Here is a 19,058-nt window from a genome sequence, read left to right as displayed (position 1 = left end):
TGTTCTCATCAGTAGTGAACTAGTGTTCCTTTTTCTCCACATCCTTGCCAGCACTTGTTGTTTGTTGATTTTTTCATAGTAGCCATTCTGACAGGTGTGAAGTGATATGTCATTGTGGTTTTAATTTGCATTTCTCTGATTAGTGATTTTGAGCATGTTTTCATGTGTCTCTTGGCTATTTGTATGCCCTCTTTAGAGAAATCTCTATTCAGGTCATCTGCCCATTTTTTAAATTGAATTGTCTTCTTTTTGTTGAGTTGTATGAATACTTTTTATAGTTTGGATATTAACCCCTTATCAGATGTATTATTGGCAAATATGTTCTCCCATTCAGTGGGTTTTTCATTTTGATGATAGTTTCTTTTGTTGTGCAGCAGCTTTTTATTTTGATATAGTCCCATTTGTTTATTCTCTCCTTAGTTTCCTTTGCCCTAGATGTATCCTTAAATATATTGCTGTTTAAGATGTCTGAAATTTTACTACCTGTTTCCTTCTAAGATTTTTATGGTTTCATGCCTTACATTTAAGTTTTTTATCCACTTTGAGTTTATTCTTGTGTATGGTGTAAGTTGGTGGGCTAATTTCATGTACCTGTCCAATTTTCCCAACACCATTTATTGAAGTGAATGTTTCTGCTCCAATGTATGCCCCTGCCTCCTTTGTCAAATATTAGTTGAGCATAGTGGCCGGGCCCTTACATATATTTTAAAAAATTTTAGTACATCACAATTCCTCACCATCTAGCACAATTAGGATGTGATCATGTAGTACAGGTGCTTTTTACTTTCTCAGCATACTGACATTTGGAGGAGGGCCATTTCCTAAATAAACAACACAGCACATCATGAGAGCATTTCATCTGCCCTAAACTGCATTCTAGTTCCTGACGTGGGGAGATGGCACTACAGGAATATTTAGAAAGCACTGTTTTAGGCTGTAAGACAGTGGTTCTCAACCTTCCTAATGCCGCGACCCTTTAATACAGTTCCTCATGTTGTGGTGACCCCCAAACATAAAATGATTTTCATTGCTACTTCATAACTGTAATTTTGCTACTGTTATGAATCGTAATGTAAATATCTGATATGCAGGATGTATTTTCATTGTTACAAATTGAACATAATTAAAGCATAGTGATGAATCACAAAAACAATATATAATTATATATGTGTTTTCCGATGGTCTTAGGCGACCCCTATGAAAGGGTCGTTCGACCCCCAAAGGGGTCGTGACCCACAGGTTGAGAACCGCTGCTGTAAGAAGTAGTCTAAATTGTCCCAGTGAATGTAAAGTAGCAGACCACTGTCATCAAACCTCACAGCCATCCTTGAGGGTGGAGGCCGGGGTTGCGGGGTTATGGAGCTGTAGGGAATTGGGGGGCTGAATGTCACCCGGAGCTTTTCCACCCAAGGGCCAATTCTGTTCTGCCTCTCTGGGGCTGTACAGGGGGCCAGAAACAGTTCTTCCACTAACAGGCAGGCAGGTCTCTGCTGGCTCATCCTTCATTCTCTATTCTCAAGAATACCTCTGAAAGTCCAGTCTTCCCCCATTTCACATCATTCACTTCTGGTTGACAGGCAATGCACAGTTCTCGCCATCACACTTCCGGGTGCATTTCTATCGGTCTGAATAGTTTCAAACACCTCTGAAGGTTGCACAGACAGCAGGCCTCTCCTTGTCAAACACCCAGGAAAGCTAGGTCTGGATTATAGCTATAGCCCTCCCTTGCAGGCCTAGGGGACCTTCCTTGAAGTCTCTCAAGTGTTGCACCTCACTTTACCCCCACCCAAGGCTGTGTGACTGGCCCCAGCTCACCCTAATAGTGGATGATGGGACTGCTACTGAACCCAAACCCAAGTCCAGAACCAGGCACCTAACTGGGGTAAGCACGTCCTATGGGTTCACGCTGTTAAAGTCACTGGGCACCGCAGGCCTGTCTTGGGGGTACTGGAAAGTTAAAGCATTGGACCCCAATCTCCCGAAGTCCTCAAAGGCAGGCACTGAACCACAGCAACACAGCCAGGCTTCTGAGTTTTTATTTTCTGTTTATTTTTTGACTGTGAAGATGAGACTCAACAAGTCACAAAGGAAACTCTTATGCCCTGAGCCAGGTGTCCCGCTGCAGAGGCAGGTGGGAGGCGAGGCTCCGACCTGACCAGAGCCTGGGGCATGTTTTTCAGAGCAGGAGAATTTTTTGACAAATGTTGACATTTTACAGTGTAAACAGAGACTTGGCTAAACAAGCCAAGATGAGCAGGGCCAGGTTCACACCTCGTGTTCCTGCTGCTCTCTCTCCCTTCCCAGCCCCGCCTGCAGCAGGAGAAATACCAGGGCAGGTGACAATACCAAGACATTTCTATAAAAGCAATGGAAAAGAGCAGATAACTCATTAAATACATTCATTTTGGCTCTTTGTTCCAATATCTAAATACTCAGAAGTAATCAGAGTGAACCTGAAAGGGAGAGGTACCATACTCTAGCACCATTTATGCGAAGGCATTTTTCAATATAATACAACTGTTAAAATTAAATACAAAATTACTTTATTAAGTTCAACCACAGGGAAACGACTGCTGACTTGATATTTCAAGCCTGGACCCGGACCGTTTCCTTGCTGTTACCCATGTTTTGGCAATTTCATTCCTGACCCAGACTTACACCCAAGAAATCAACAAGACTGAGATAAAACTCCAGTCAATGTTCTCCATTAATAGCTCTGGCTATTAATAAGCATTTGAAATATTTAAATATACAGGTGGCCATAAGGCCTGGGAACAGAGACATATACAATAAATAGTTTGTTGATATAACATTCCAATACAATTAATGTATTTTCAGATTCAATGGCCACTCTGTATAGTTTAATTATACACATTAACCCATTCCACCATTCCCAGTCATAAATTTCAATTTACCATGAAAAAAATATATAAATGGGACAGCTCCCCTCCACCCTACCCAATTCTGCTGGGCCCCCTGCTGTAGGCCTCCGGACATAAGACAGTCACTATGTGACTTCAGCACACATACATTTACATAAATGTACGTGCTTGCATGCACGTACAACACACACAACCCCTCCTGGGCATGGCGAGCCCACCTTGCTCCCAATGCTACTGCCACTAGGGTACTGGGCAGGCAGTCAAATTAGTTTAGTTTTGTGCTTTCCATGGTTCCAGGTTATAAATAGAATTACACAAATGTTAAAAAGAGGTGCCCATCTTTATTCTCTGTACAACTCAGCACTGGCTCCCTGGTCTCTTCACCCCTCAGAAGAGATCACCAATGAGGTTGCCCAAAGGCATTAAATGTTACACTTCTGTTACATGGGGACTTAATAAACTTTAGAAAAAGGAATGTGCAGAATCCACCCACATAAATCCTTCCCCTCTTTCAGACTTGTATTCTTTTATAACTTAAGCCCAGGAGGTGTGCAAGGCATCTGTTGTTTCGTTTCTACGTAGCATTTCTTATCTAAAATCAGTCCTCCTTCGGTTCACTTTGTACAATTCCTTGGGCCATTTTTAAATGACTTGACATTGTACTCTGCTTCTGCTAAACTATTTGGGGACACTCCAGGCCTTTCACACATATTTTAGATTCACTTCACAGTAGTCACAGATCTTTTAAAAAAGGCATTTATTTTTATGTATGCCTACAAGTGAGATGCCCTGGAGGTATATACTAGTACTTCTGAAAATAACTTTCTGGCTTTCAAGGGGAAGTACCTGCAAAGTGTTGCTTAAGAAAGAGAGCAAAGAAGATAATCTAACTTTATTTTAACATCAGAAAGGAGAACAGCCAGGAAGACTACTATGCCGATGGTAAAGGTGCTACATCATTAAATGCAATGATGTCATTTTCATAAGCACTTCAGTCAGGGAAGATCTTCAAAAATGAAACTACAAGGAAAACGGCATGTGGGGGTGGGGGTGAGGGTGAGAGCAGGAGGACTAGCACAGCCTCTTAAAACAAAAACATTAAAAAGAAAACAAGCACATAACCCGCAAAGGCCGTTTCTCCCATCAGAGGTGTTAGTGCACGTGGCCTGAGATTTTATGTTAAGACTAATGAACATAAAGGCAATGTCTGTTTTTCTTACATTTTCAGATATGCCGTATTCGAAGGAAGAGGAACTGCAAGCATTTCAGATCAAATTCCACCTACGTCTAGATCACAAGTGAAAAACCACACACTGGCCTCATGTTCTCCACTGCCGACATCACCGTTCCACGTGTATGGGTGAGATGAACAGCTGTATATGCAGGTGAGGAGGGGAGCCAGAAAAAATTCTGAAGGAGCAAAGCTAATGCCATGGAACTTGCTACACAGAAATTCTTTTTTATTTAAATGTACCTTAAAGGAGCTCAAAGGTGTAAGTCATGCCTGCTTAAGGTGGAGATTATCTTTCTGCCAAAATCATAGGGTCCAAAATCTCTGAACTCTCGCAATAAACTCTGGGATTGAAAGTAAGCACAGTGCAGTTCCCACTAACTTTCCTTCTAGATACTTTATCATTTTAGAGGTCCTTCTAAATAATTGTCCTCTTGAATCCATTTTGGTCTCAATTTAATTTCTATTCTGCTCATGTCACTGACCAGCCCAAGACCAGGAATGAGAAACTGAATTAGGACTCTGAATAACTGAAGTTGCATGTTGCAACAAACAAATGTTATTTTTAAAGATGGCCAATCATCTATATTTCCTGAAGCACTGTTTCATGGACAGCTTTGCTCCTCTTATGCTGTGATCCCGCTAAGCCTGAATGATGTCTGAGAGCAGAGTCCATCCAATAAGGCCTTGGGACAGAAAACCAGTTAAACTTACCTTTTTGAATTTTTATCAGTGTAGGAGTAAAGACCACAATTTAACAATATCATACATAGAAACAAGAAAAAAGTATAAAATGTAAACAATTAAGTTGCCCAGAAGTCCAGTTCAAGTTCACTGAGATTAGATTATTTTCAAAATTCAAAGACAGACGATCATGAGTATCATTTAATTCAATGGTGGGTATGAACAAATGGTCAGAGGAACACAGGCCCCTGCTGCCTTGTTCAACCTACACATTTGAAGTTACGCTTTTAAAAATATTCAAGAATGAAATGTTATGTGTTTCCTGTTATGTTACAAATACTAAAATGAAGCATCAGAGCCAACAAGACGTCATTATTATTACTTAAACTTGGCTTCTAGGCACCTCCTATCCAGGCAACATTGCATTTCACAGTGAAAAACACAAACTTCCCCAATCCACACACATTTAGAGCAGAATTTGATTCAGAGAATTAGCATCTACCAAATGTGGTGACTATTACTGATGAGGTCATGGGGAAAATACTAACGTAACAGTCTGAATAGTTTTGTGTGGCCTCTGAGTTTTCTCAACTAAGAATCTGAAGTGAAAGCAAAACTTAGATTTTCAAAAAAAGTTCGCCCCTCTGAAAAAACACAGATTAGAGAGCTTATAAACTATTAAACTGCACCAAATAAAGATTTAAGTTATTCTAAAATAAAGCTCAGTGTTTCAGGGAAACACCACCTCCACTAATGCTGAGCCAATTCAGGTGCTGCTGGTACAACCCTAAAGAGTGACGTGTCTGGTAACTGTGAGCACTGTCCACACCTCACGTGGACAATTCAGGTCCTAATGCAGGCCACACTCAGCGAGGCTGCCCCATAACCACCACCCAGTCACCAAGCAGGCAATTGCTCAGGGCCCAGAGCACTGCCTCCCTCAGGTTTTCCAAACCAAATCAGGGACAGATGCAGCATAGCCATACTTTTGCACTGTTTTAGTACGCACTTCTGCTTAAACTAACTCATGAAAAACCTTAGCTACTCTGCTGTTACTCATCCCCTGCCAGCAGATGAATTTGGCAATAGAAACATCCTAAAAAATAGTAGGAAAAGGGCACAGGAAGACCTGGATCCAGCTTATCCCACCCCTAAACTCAGATATCTGAGTGCCTGCAGTCATTTGGCCTTGGTTTCCTCCTCTAAAAACGCAGGTAGATCTGAACTCTGTTCTGACTATAATAGTGAACCTATGGGCCACAGAGTAATAAACAGCCCAACACTAGAGCACACCACTTGCACCCAGCACCAGACCTGGTGTGGCTGCGGCCTCAACACTGGTCATGTCGTCGAAGAGCAAGGATTTACAGGTGCCATCGTCTCCCTCCTGCTCCTTCTCCAGCCTTTAAAAAACCAATTCTCAATCATCTATTAAATGATCTGTTTAAGGTAGCTTTAATTAGTATATAAATCCAAACCCCTGCTTGCCAAGACTATCAAAGGATGTCGAGACTGCCATTAGCAGACTCCATCCCAGAATTATACCACGTAAGCAGACTGCATAGGAAGGGCACCACAGAGACCCATTACCACAAAAACAAAAAAATTACTATTAAAAAAAAAATTTGAAAGCCAGTTTACTAATAGAGAAAGTTTGGTTTGAGATATAAAGAACATTCTTCTGATACTAAAGTATTTGTTTTATAACAAAGATGGTGTGTGCAGCTTCCAACAGATGTGTCTCTGAAAGGCCCCACTAAAACATATTGCATCATAAATGAGAAGAAAACTTGGTTAACTCATTATCAGAAGCTAGTCTTCAGAACATCCCAGGCCAGCTTGGCTTACAGGGTCCAAGAGTCCACGTAATTCATTCTAAGAGATCAGCAAGCCGAGGCCCAAGCTGAGGAGCGGCCTGCACACCTTGGTCCTGCTGCCAGGCTGTCCGGGTGTATGTCTCTCACAAACTCGTCTCCTCACACACCCTGACGGGGATGTTGTAATGCCGATCGTCCTCGGCAATCAGGGTCACCACCGGCCAGTCCCTGGGTGGGTCTGTAGGGTAGACCGTGATGAACTCCTCAGTGCTGTACTTGGAGAGCCGGTACACCTGGATGGTGTGGCGCACAGCATAGGCCAGAAGGAACATTTCAATCTGCGGAGGAGAGCAAACAGGTAAGGGAAGGGCAGCCACCCTGAAAGATGCCGCTTACCTCCCGCTCCATCCCAGGTGTCCCAGGCCATGCCAACTAAGCAAAAACCCTTCTTCCTCCCCATGGACCAACTCCAGTCCTCTCATATGGTCGTTGTAAACAAGCAAATGACCAAGAATGGATCGTGTCTGATGAGGGACTTGTAACCAGAATTTATCACAACTCTTACAACTCAATAAAAAAACAAAGGACCAGTTTAAAAACTGAGCAAAGGGTCCGAACAGACAGTTCTCCAAAGAAAATACACAAATGGCAAATATGCACATGAAAAGTCATCAAGGGAATGGAATCAAAACCATGGTGAGATACCGCGTCACACCCTCTGGAATGGCTCCAATCAAAAAGACAAAAGATGCGGGGGAATGACTGCTTACCGGGTATGTTTTTCTTTTCAGGCATGAAATGATTTGATACAGGTAGTGGTCACACAACACGTAAATGTACTAAAGGCCACTGGGCTGTACACTTTAAAATGGTTACTTGTATGTTATGTGAGGTGTAGATGTGGGACTCAGAAACACTGCAGGTGGGAATGACCAATGATACAGCTGCTCCTCAACACTAAATAAAGAACTGCCATATGACCCAGCAATTCCACTCCCAGGTACATACCCAAGAGAACTGAAAAAATATGTCCACACAAAAAACTTGCACATGAATGTTCAGAGCAGGATTTTTCAAAATAGTTAAAAAAGGAATGAACCAAATATCCATCAACTGATGAGTAGATGAATAAAATGCGATATATCCATACCATGGAATAGTATTTGTCAATAAAAAGGAATGAAGAATTAACACATGATACAATATGCATGAACCTTAAAAACACTAAGCTGTGAAAGAAACCAGTCACAAAAGACCACATATTGTATGATTTATGATTCCATTTATATGAACTCTCTCCATAGTAGGCAAATCTAAGGTGACAGAAAGTAGATTACTGGCTTCCTAGGACTGGGGGGAGTAAGAATGGGTCTGAGGTTTCTTTTAGGGGTGATAAAATGGTTTAAAATTAGACTGTGATGGCTGCAAACATACTAAAAAACCATTGAGCTGCATACTTTAAAAGGGCAAACTTTACGGTCAGTAAATTATCTCAATAAAGCTGTTTTTTAAACATTGGACTCTCCATGACAGCAGACCTTGTGGAGATCCAGAAAGGACTAACATGCAAAACACCCTCTACCAGGCTTTTCACTGCAATGTACTTGCTACTGTTCAGGAGACATTAGGTAACTTACACTACAAGTATAGGTTATTTTAAATAATTATCTTCAATCCTGCCTGACCCAGCATGACCATCATCTTTGCTCTTTCAGACAGACCAGGAAAAGGCAAGCCAAAGAGCCAGCCATGGAAGAAGAAAGGAAGCACTTTGGAAGGCTAGCCTTAATGCAACTTTAGTGGTTGGCTATTCCACTAAAAAAAGGCATAAGCTTTTTAGGGCAACATAATGAACTCACCAAAGACAGAGTGCAAAGTAAGCCAACCGTTGCGTCCTGGGACAGTACTGTATTGGGTCTCTGTGTAAAATTCCAAACTTAGTGTATGTGTAAAAGATCCAAGAGCAGGCTGCGCTCTACTGGCTAAGGTGACCCCATTTCTATTTTTAAAGGATCATAGCTAATACAGCTACAGCTGCCAAGATTAAACACCCTTCACATGACTCTTTTTTTTTAGACTACCAGATTCAAAGATACTGATCCCATTACCACCTGCAGAAGCAAGCCCAGGCTGAGATAACCATGTTGGTCCTGAAATAGATTCACAATTCTGTAAGAGTGGGGTGAACTTGGTGACTTGCTAACAAATATAATATGGGTAAGTGTGACGGGGTGTGACTTCTAAGATTAGATCGTAAAAGGCATTGTGGCTTCTTTTCCATTCTCTCCTTGAATTACTTTCTGAGAGAAGCCAGTTGCCACGTTGTGAGGAACTCACACAGCCCTATCTGTATAAAGCCCCACATGGCAAGGAACTACCCCCTACCAGTGAGAAACTGAGGCCTCCCACCAACAGCCAGGTGAGTGAGCCATGTTGGACATGGATCCTCCAACCCGAGTCAAGTCCTCAGATGATTGAAACCTGAGACCTCAAGCCCAAGTCACCCACTAAGTTGCTCCTGAATTCCTGACACTCAAGCACTATGAGATAATGTTTGATGGTTAATGCTGGTGTTTGGGGATAATACGCAAGGGTCTAACTCACCTGTTCGAGGCCACCAGTGTGTCCCACCTGATTTAGATGGTTCCTCAGTAGCTGTCCAGGGTCACTGGATGTGTCCCGAGCAAACAGAAGCACAGAGAAAAATGGTACGTCCTCTCCCTTCTCTTTATCATCATATAGTTCAATGGCTCTGTGTAACATTAAAAATTTTACAGCTTCATAAAGGCTATATTCTTCCTCTTCATTTGTGAACAGTTCATCACAAGCTATCTGCCTTGCTTCAGCAGTTCTCAGTTCAGCCAAGCCTGCCCACTGCAATAAAAAAGTTACATAATAGTTACATTTTTGTTCTAAAAGTCCCTGGTATACTTCCATACTTTGAGCACAAAATCATTTTCAAAAGTAGGCAACTGAGGGTCACAACATTCAAGTTTCCAGCTCAAACAATGGTACTACTCTTTAGACCACACAAAATCCTTATTCAGTTTCTGCCCCATTAATTTGAAACAAAAGTACAATGCACTAAGAGGAAGCACTGGGACTGTGGAATGGCAATTTGGAACCCTGACTTCAGGCAATGAGACTCAATCAATCAAATATTTATGGAAGACCTAACGTGCATGTGTGAGTCCTGGGTGTGAAGCTGTGAAGAAGAGCTAAAATTACTCCTCTCTATAAGGGGGCTTACAGTTATCCAGAAACCTTCAAAAATGAAGATGGGCAAGGACGATTAGGGGATCTCCTAAATATTAGTTTACTAAATTTAACCTTCTAACCTCTCAGACGTATACGTGAGTTTCAAATGAATAAATCCATTCAGGAAATTCTAATTGACTCCTGATTAAGAATAGAGTAGTGTCAGGTATTCAGCTAAAATAGGCACACTCTTTATGTGAACAAGAAAACCCCATAAATACATGTACTTTTAAGTTAAATTAGAATAAAAGATGCCAATATGAAACTAGTCCTTAGGAATCACCAATAACTACCGCTCCCTGAGAACCCAGTAATATTTTAAATCCAAGAGTAAATTTTAACGGTAATGACTGCACCACAGGACTCTCTAACAAGTGGGCTGAAAGCTGGAACACCTCATTTTCCAGTAGACAAGTTGCCAGTCAAGAGCATAGCTCTAGAGTCCGGATGGAATGACGGCCTCACCCAAGCAGCTGATGGCTTTTACAGGGCATTAACCAATTGCGGGGCCTTAGTTTTCTTAGCTGTAAATATGGGGTAACCATAGCAACACCACCTTGGTAGTTGCAAGAATTAAATACATACAACTTTTAGTGTACGGCCTGGCCCATAGAAAGTGCTGGGAATGTAGCTCAGATTGTTAATAATTTTCACATTACTGTAAATTGGAATCAAACATTCCCCAAAACAAGGATGCAGTCACTCTAGACACACCTAAAAAAAATTGCAATTTCACAAGAACTTAAAGGAGATAAAAAGAAAATCACAAGTGACTGAACTGAAGAGCCTTCTCACTCACTCCCACAGGGCCAGAGCCCTGCCCTCAACCCTCCACTGTCCCGGGGACTAGGCAGCACAGGTCTCCAACCCCCACAAATCCTGTGCTCTGCTTAACAGGCAAGAACAACAGAATCCCTCTGTCTTTCTTGTCCTCCCATTTCATCACTGGTGTTCCTGTGACAGTATATTCTGCAGTAAATACTTCTATGATTGCAAACCCAAACTAGGTTCCAGGAAGTCAGGTCTTCAGTCCATCCATCAACAAGGTATTTACCAAATGCCTATTATGTGTCAGGATCAGGTCTAGGCACTGGGTATAAATGACGTCTTTCATGAAGCTGAAAGTCTAATGGGACATGAATTCGTATCACTGATATTACGATAAGAAATTTGGACTGTCCGTAGCCGGTGTGGCTCAGCTGGTTGAGCATCATCCTGTGCACCACTGAAAGGTCACCAGTTCGGTTCCCAGTCAGGGCACATGCCCAGGTTGTGGACTTGATCCCTGGTTGGGTGCATGTAGAAGGCAGCCAAACCATGTTTCTCTCATACTGATGTTTCTCTGTCTTTTTCTTCCTCTCCCTTACTCTCTCTCAATTCAATAAAAACATTAAAAAAAGAAAAATATGGACTAAATGTATCACTGAAATTTGTCAGTATGACTTAGCACAAAGACTATATTTGTTATGGTTTCCTTTTAAGATAGTTAAACAATTCATTAAACATATCATCTCCTCCAAGAATACTTGATGTTGATATTTCTCAATTTTACCAAAGACCTCACAGGAAGGGTTTGTGTTCATCCAAAATTATTTTGCCTAAAAACCAGCCAAGCACATCTGGTAATCCACTAAGTGAGAACTAAGAAGTGGTCTGCTGAGGGGGATAAATGGTGATGGAAGGAGACTTGACTTGAGTGGTGAACACATAATACAATATGTAGATGATGTATTATAGAATTGTATACCTGAATCCTATATAATTTTATTAACCAATGTCACCCCAATATAGTCAAGAGAAAAAAATGGTCTGCTGGGGCAATTAGGAGCAGGAGCTTTTGCACTTCACAGAAAAAGAAAATTACAGGTTCCAAACCTTCTTTCTTAGTAAAGTGAGGGACTCCTTAATTTTATCAACCAGGTCCTCGCTCTTCCCCTCAAATTTCAATCCAAGTTTCCACTGCTTGATCCAGCTGTATTTGCTTATGAGTTTTTCTGGTAACTGGAGTATGAAGAAACAGAGAGACAAAGAACATTAACCCTCCAAAAAGTCCATCACATGAACCAAGCTGTAAGAAACCACAAAGCCCTCTGTCCTTCTCTTTCTCCCATTTTGTTACCACTAGAGTTCCTACCTTCGTTTCCAGAATTAATCCCTGCAAACCTGTCATGTGGGTTTAGGCTGGATCACCTAAACCTGGAAGTCAGGAACTCAGAAAGTACTGCCCTAAGGAGGACTGCTAGAGTGAAATGAAGGTTTGGGTTGAGATACAGGAGCTCAATATAGCCTGCACAACCACCCCAGCCAGGAACCCTGCACAGCACTTTGTGAGTGTACGTGAAGGAGCCTCTTCACAAAAGCCTCCAACAGCTGCTCGGCCTTTGGCAGCCTCCCTAGTGCTCCATACTGCCTGACTCTGGAAGGGGCTCCAGGACTTGTGAGATGATCCAGGATAAAGTAAAAACCTGCTCCCTTCCTGATTGGGAAAACAAAACCTAATTTTGATGTTAACACATATACTCAAAGTTTTAATATTCAATGAAGCAATATTGTATCTAGTTCCACTGCTTAGTATAGTAAGATAAAAAACAGCACTGAGAATAAGAAGTAGGGGTTAAGGGACCTGTGATGGCCTAGCTTAGTGGTCGGCAAACTGCGGCCCCTTGAGTGTGGCTCTTTCACAAAATACCACGTGCGGGTGCGCACGTACAGTGTGATTGAAACTTCGTGGCCACACTGAAAGAGCCAAAGAGCCGCATGTGGCTCGTGAGCTGCAGTTTGCCGACCACGGGCCTAGCTCATTAAAGAAGTGACAGCTGAACTCATACTTTGCCTGCTTCTCTTTTGTTATTTCCCCCCAATCATCAGTGGAATCTGGAGTCTGAAAGGCAAGATGGGACACAACTTGATGGATGACAGCATGGGAACTCACTCTCCCAACCGTCTCTGGTGTGCCAGGAGAAAAATCCATATTATTAGGTTGGGCACAGGCATGTCGTGTCACTGCTATAAAATTTAGAGAGGAAAAAAAAGTTCATCTCCATGTCAAAAGATCATTAAAGAATAATTATTTCCTACAACATCCTATGTGGACCCTGAGCTTATTTAACAGTTACAAATAGGTTTTTTAAAAAATATATTTTTATTGATTTCAGAGAAGAAGGGAGAGGGAGAGAGAGATAGAAACATCAATGATGAGAAAGAATCATTGATTGGCTGCCTCCTGCACGCCCCCTACTGGGGATCGAGCCCACAATCCGGGCATGTGCCCTTGACCAGAATTGAACTCAGGACCCTTTAGTCCAAAGTCCAACGCTCTATCCACTGAGTCAAACCGGCTAGGGCATAAATAGTTTTAAAGGAGACCATATGTTCAGTTCTTCCGGAATCTAAGACCCTGCCTACCCTTTCATAATGGTAATTCCAGTCTTACCTTCTTAGTCTATACCAATCATGTAAAACAAAAGTGGTTTCATCTCTACAAAAAACTAAACCACCATTGGGATGTAAATTCCTCTTGCAGTTCCCACAGTGATGCTCATCCACACTCACTCATAAGGGGGAAGGGGCTTATCATAATGACAAATGACCACCCACCCACGAGCCACCCAACTTCATGCCCACATGGTCCTGCATTTTGGCAGCATGTGGGCAGCTCTGCTGCAAACCTTCAATTAAGTTCTGTTTCATCCAGAACCTAAAATGCCCTCAAGTGGCAACAAGCTGAAATCACAACTGGGCACAGAGAAGTGCAAGTGAGCAGAAAATCTTGGCTACACAGATGTGAGCTGAGAACCAAGTAAAGGGAAGCCCATAAGCCCATCTGAGCATCACGGAACACTGTGCAGGTATCCAAAAAGCAGGCACAACACTCAACTGAATTACCCGGGAGACCCCAAAGACCTAACTATGCAGACAGAAACCCAAATAAAAGTCCGTCTCCTCAATCCTTCTATGTATTGCTCAGTGTTGCTAGAGCAATCCTGCAATTCAGGGTGCATAATTCTGGGAGATAGTGGAGCAAGTCCAAAAAATAAGGTGTGAAAAAGAAAATACAAAGAAAAAAATAATTGAGTTGGAATTATTTATTCAGAAGAAAAAAGTGAATATAATTTTAAGTGCTTTCAGGGCTCATAATACATAGAACACATAAATAGCCATTCTTTTCTCCTACACCTTAAGAGACTGGACTTCTGTTATAAATTTGAGCAAGAAACAAGACTTAAACAAGAAATAATACTGGGAAATATTTAAGAATAAAATGGTAATTAGCTTAAGTATAATTCAATTTGTGACTGAATTATAAAAACACCCTGTTTTCTCTAACAAGTCTATAATTCTTGAAACCAACACCATGATTAAAGGGGTAGCAAATAAAAATGTGTCATCCCTAAAACTAACTCATAAAATAAGTTTCGATATACCGTAGAGTCTAACCCACTCTAAGCAAACACTGCCACAGGTCCCACCCACTTGGAGACATTCTAAAGCTTAGAAAACTTGGAAAGCAAAGGACTACCCTGAAGGACACCACCTCTCAGGGACCCATGCCCTGTTCCAAGTTTAAGAACAGCCACACCAAGCACCTCCAAGGTTGTTAGGTAATCTGACTGCAGTCAAATACCAAAACTGGGATCTGACAGATGCAGAAACAACACATAGGAAGCCCAGGCAAGGACGGGAGGCGAGGGACAGCTGAACTGTCCAAGGGGCAGTGAGGACAAAGCTCAACCTTTCAGGCGGGGAAGGAGAGAGGCCAGAGGAGCTGAGCACAGGCAGAAAGGCAAGTCCAGGCTCTCTCCACTGAGATCAGACTAAGGGGAGGGGCTCTCAGCCCAGCTCTCCCGCATCCCTTCCATGCCCTGTTCTAGGAGAGAGGGAAGAGGGCAAAATGCAACAGGGAACACTTTCAATACAACTAGCGAAAGGGCACGTGTTCCTTGGTAACAAAAGACGGCTTCCCTGGGCTCACACAGTCTTGATGGAATGTACACTAAGGTCAAGGGATGTTTAGCACAGCACAGCCATGGGCTGAGGCTGGTTCTGGGTTCACACAAAAACTTAAGTGTCCCAGGACCTGTCTGACCCCAAAAGCTGAAGAAGTGGGTTACTTAAGCCAGTGCAGTTCAGGAGACTCTGATAACGCTGTCTGACCCCAAAAGCTGAAAGGTGAGTTACTTAAGCCAGTGCAGTGCAGGAGACCCTAATAATGCTGACACCAGATTCCCTCTAACCTACCTGCCGGGGCAGCCTTTCTGTGTCCCCACAAGTGGCCAGGACTTTTAAAAGGCCAATGGACACACAATAACCAGAGGTGTTGTGCCATGAACTGGCCAGGCCATAGGACTGTCACTGGACACAGGGTAGTGGTCAAAAGAGGCCCTTGGTATTTCAGAAAGACCAAGGATCAGGGTAAACTGAGAGAGATCCACTGTCAGAGACTTATTGTGGGCGTGGTCCAAGTAATTAATATACCAAGCCGACCCAATTTTAACACAAATAATTTACACCAAGTTCTAACAACAAGCAGGGTGTTACTTAATGTGACACAATACAAGTTATTCTGCTCTATCAGGAAGATGGGGAGGAAATGGTCACACTCACTTTCATACCAAAACCTCTGTAAGATTTTGTTTTGTAGCCAGAGAATTATTTAAGTTTCACTTGATCTGCTTGTCTTAAGCATCTGTGTTAACAAATAAATATTAAGATGTTTACTTATTACAGAGTTACACAAGTAGTTCCTAGAGATGGAGAGACCCCATTTCTGGAGCAAGGTGATCCAGGTACCCCAACACCCTAGGGTGCACTGCCAGCCACAGAAGGCCTCACCACCCCTCCGTCTATGCACTTAGTTCCACCCCAACATCTTCTGGTCATGCTGCGCCACCCACTCCCTCACTCAACCTGGCCCTTGTCGGTGAGAACAGGAGGGCAATGGCATCCTCAGCACGAGGGGCAACTGGGAGGTGCTTAGAAAATAGCTTGGTCAAGTGCAACAACCAAGTCTGGTACCCCTTCCTGCTCTGGCACCACAAATATGAAGCATGTGGTGCATCTGTCACCTGATCAAACGATCAGCAAAACTGACCCTGTAAAAAAAAGTGCTCAAACCAAGGAAAGTTGCTGGGGGTTGGGAAGCCAGAAGGAGAACAAGTCTTCTAGTTAGAGGAGAACAAGAAAAAAATAGTCATTTCTTTAGCTGGCATTAACAGAACGAAAGTTTAATAAACTTAAATACTAAAGTCACAGGCAGGCATGAGGCACTTCTTCTATGGCACGGGCCTCTTGGCATTCAATAAAGGTTACATGACAAAAATAATGCCAATAATACCACTGTGACCAACTAATCAGATTATGCTCCAAGAGAGAAACTGTATTTGTTGGCTGATATTCACAGAAAAGGGAAGAAATTGGGACGAGCACTTGAGAATTTAAAAACTATTTCCACATGACTCAAATGAAATCAGGAAAACCATCTTAAAGACCCACTGCTCATTCCCGCAACATATTCTAATGGTGATCAGAAAGCAAGCACAATCCACCTTGACTGCTTTTACTACCTATAGGCATCCTGTCAATAAAGTAAAAGGGACACTATGCTTAACTTTCACGGGGCATATTTTATATGTTTAATTATACAGCACACTACTGTACCAGAGTTTCTTGGGAAATATAAAAATTCAAATTATGTCAATTAAATCCATACATTTAAACAGCCCCTAAAAGAAAAAGGCTCAAAGAAAAAGGCTCAGCCTAAAACAAGGAGGATTTTATGTCACAATCTATTAAATTATGACAATCAAACACTGAAGTTAAAGCAAAAAAAGAGTGAAATCACTCACATTTGCTTCCCTAAGTGTCTTATAGCCAGCCAAAGGCATGCTTTTGCCAAGTAATCAGCAATTCTGAAATTTTCCACTACCTATAAATGTCATGATTTGCAAAGGACAAAATAGCCTTGTGGATCAATTGCTTTTGTTTCTATGTTTTTTAAAAAAATCAATAAGCTAGTACTGAGTAACCTGCTTAAAATAACATATCTTTGCTTAGAAAAAAAATAGCTTTCACAGTTTACACAGGTGTGCTGATATATATCGGTTTATAAAACGGATAATCATAGGATGGACAGGTAGTATCCTCCACCCACTGGTCCTGGTTTTGCCCACTGAGGGCGTGTGATCGTTCATCCACCTAATAGACCTCTAATTAGTTCAGCTGGCAGCTAAAAATCCTCTTTCTTCTAGGCCCCTTCAACCTCAAGTACCCCAGCTCCTTCACTGTTCCCAAAACGAGATGAATCGTCGTCGTCACACTCCCATCTGCTCTGAGCAACGGCACAGAGTTGCACTTGCTCCTTGAGATGGGAGCTGACCAGCGCAGTCCAAGATGGGCTGTCGCTGTTGGAAGCGCACCTTTAAAGCAGGGCTCCCCTACCACTGCCGGCCATCACATCACTCGGGCTTATGTGGGGCTTGCAATCAATTAAGATCCTCATGTCCTTTTCCCCCTCATAAGTTGCCAGCAAAGTGGATGTCCCACAGCTAGCACTTTGGGTTTTGTTTTTGCTTTATAAAAATATATAAGCAACAAGACTTCCAATTTTCTTCTAATTATGCCCTATTGTCAGTTTTGCTCAATCATTCCCACCCACCAAACTCTTTTGGGGTATTCTATTACCCAACCTATGATGTAACCTCATCTGATGTGTGTGGACACACGACACAATGAGACATGATTTCCTGGGTGTCACTACCACATCTCAGGTTTAAACCAAGGCCTAGCATGGGACACAGCCCGACCTTCACGTCCCCAGGAAGCCCCTCCCAGGGTAACATCAATCACCCGCTTCTAGTGCTGCTGCTCAACCACCTACAAAGCCAATCCTCCTAACACTGCACAGAGGGTGGTAGTTTCTTGAACTGGAGCTGGAATTACAGGAATGTGCACCCTAAAACCCCAGCAGGTTCTCAGAAAGACCAATACACACTCCATTTAATTCAGCACCAGCACGGAAGCCAAACTGCTCCTTTACAAACTCTTAACGCCTGCTCACTAATTCAGCTCAACTGTTCAAATAAACTTTATCATTTTTCTCTTCTGGGAAATACTATTTTTGGTCGCTTTTACTATGCAAAATCATCCCAACCACACAAAACCCAATGAACCCACATGCTGACGTCATATTGCACACAGGGCTAGCACAGAGCACGGGCAGAAAAGGGAAGTCTTTCTCACAGAAATGATTGGAAACATTACGGACGCAAACCTGCAGCAGCAGCGTACCAGCGTGAGCTCCGGGTCCAGCAGCCAGGAGGGCAGCCCCGCTGGCTGGCTCATGGCCTGGAACAGCGTGGCCCTCAGCGCACAGTAGTTATCTCCGCGGACTCGCCTTATGGAGGTGAATTTCTGAGATACCTCTTCGTAGCCCTGGGTGAAAGCATCAAAGAATTCAAAATGGTTGTTAATAACTTCAGGGAGAGTTTTATTCCTGTGGAAAAATGTGCCCCTGAAAGACTGTAAATAAGACTGGTTGAGTCCTTCATGTAAAACATTCTAATTCCTTATTAATCAAAAGATATTAACAAATGTTAGTACTGTACAAAATATCAGCATGTTAACAGATGCAATACACTATAACATATAAATAATACACCCAGTATTATTAAAACACTAACCACTCCCAAAGCTGGAGTTATATATGTCCCTTCCTAAGCAATTGTTGTATTGATAACCGAATGTATGGATAATTTTAATTATGTATTGACTAGAGCAATGGTTCTCAACCTGTGGGTCATGACCCCTTTGGGGGTCGAACAACCCTTTCATAGGGGTCGCCTAAGACCATCGGAAAACACATATATAATTACATATTGTTTTTGTGATTAATCACTATGCTTTAATTATGTTCAATTTGTAACAATGAAAATACATCCTGCATATCAGATATTTACATTACGATTCATAACAGTAGCAAAATTACAATTATGAAATAGCAACGAAAATAATTTTATGGTTGGGGGTCACCACAACATGAGGAACTGTATTAAAGGGTCGCGGCATTAGGAAGGTTGAGAACCACTGGACTAGAGGCACAGTGCACGAAATTCGTGCACGGTGGGGGGGGGGGGGTGTCTCTTGGCCCAGCCTACACCCTCTCACAATTCAGGACCCCTCGAGGGATGT

General features: G+C 42.3%; 1 protein-coding gene across 3 annotated transcripts in view; it reads right to left on the bottom strand.

Moving 5' to 3' along the window:
- Nucleotides 1-3,624: 3,624 nt before the first annotated feature.
- The window catches only part of OTULIN (OTU deubiquitinase with linear linkage specificity), a 34,743-nt gene continuing 19,309 nt past the window's right edge, over nt 3,625-19,058 (bottom strand). For 2 of the 3 annotated variants that reach the window (XM_070411917.1, XM_070411919.1), the window contains exons 4-7: nt 18,159-18,302; nt 11,748-11,873; nt 9,219-9,488; nt 3,625-6,952 (exon numbers count right to left, since the gene is read on the bottom strand). In XM_070411917.1, the coding sequence (XP_070268018.1) occupies nt 6,758-6,952; nt 9,219-9,488; nt 11,748-11,873; nt 18,159-18,302 (735 nt within the window). In that variant the 3' untranslated portion in view covers nt 3,625-6,757. The remainder of the gene's footprint in view (nt 6,953-9,218; nt 9,489-11,747; nt 11,874-18,158; nt 18,303-19,058) is intronic. The other variant, XM_070411918.1, reaches the window with a different exon arrangement.

The sequence above is a fragment of the Myotis yumanensis genome, unplaced genomic scaffold (genome assembly GCF_028538775.1).
Source record: "Myotis yumanensis isolate MYYU_CA2020_CCGP unplaced genomic scaffold, mMyoYum1.0.hap1 SCAF_4, whole genome shotgun sequence".
NCBI classification, from domain to species: domain Eukaryota; kingdom Metazoa; phylum Chordata; class Mammalia; order Chiroptera; family Vespertilionidae; genus Myotis; species Myotis yumanensis.
Note: the sequence above shows the minus strand (reverse complement) of the source record. Positions and strands in the feature narration are given on the sequence as shown.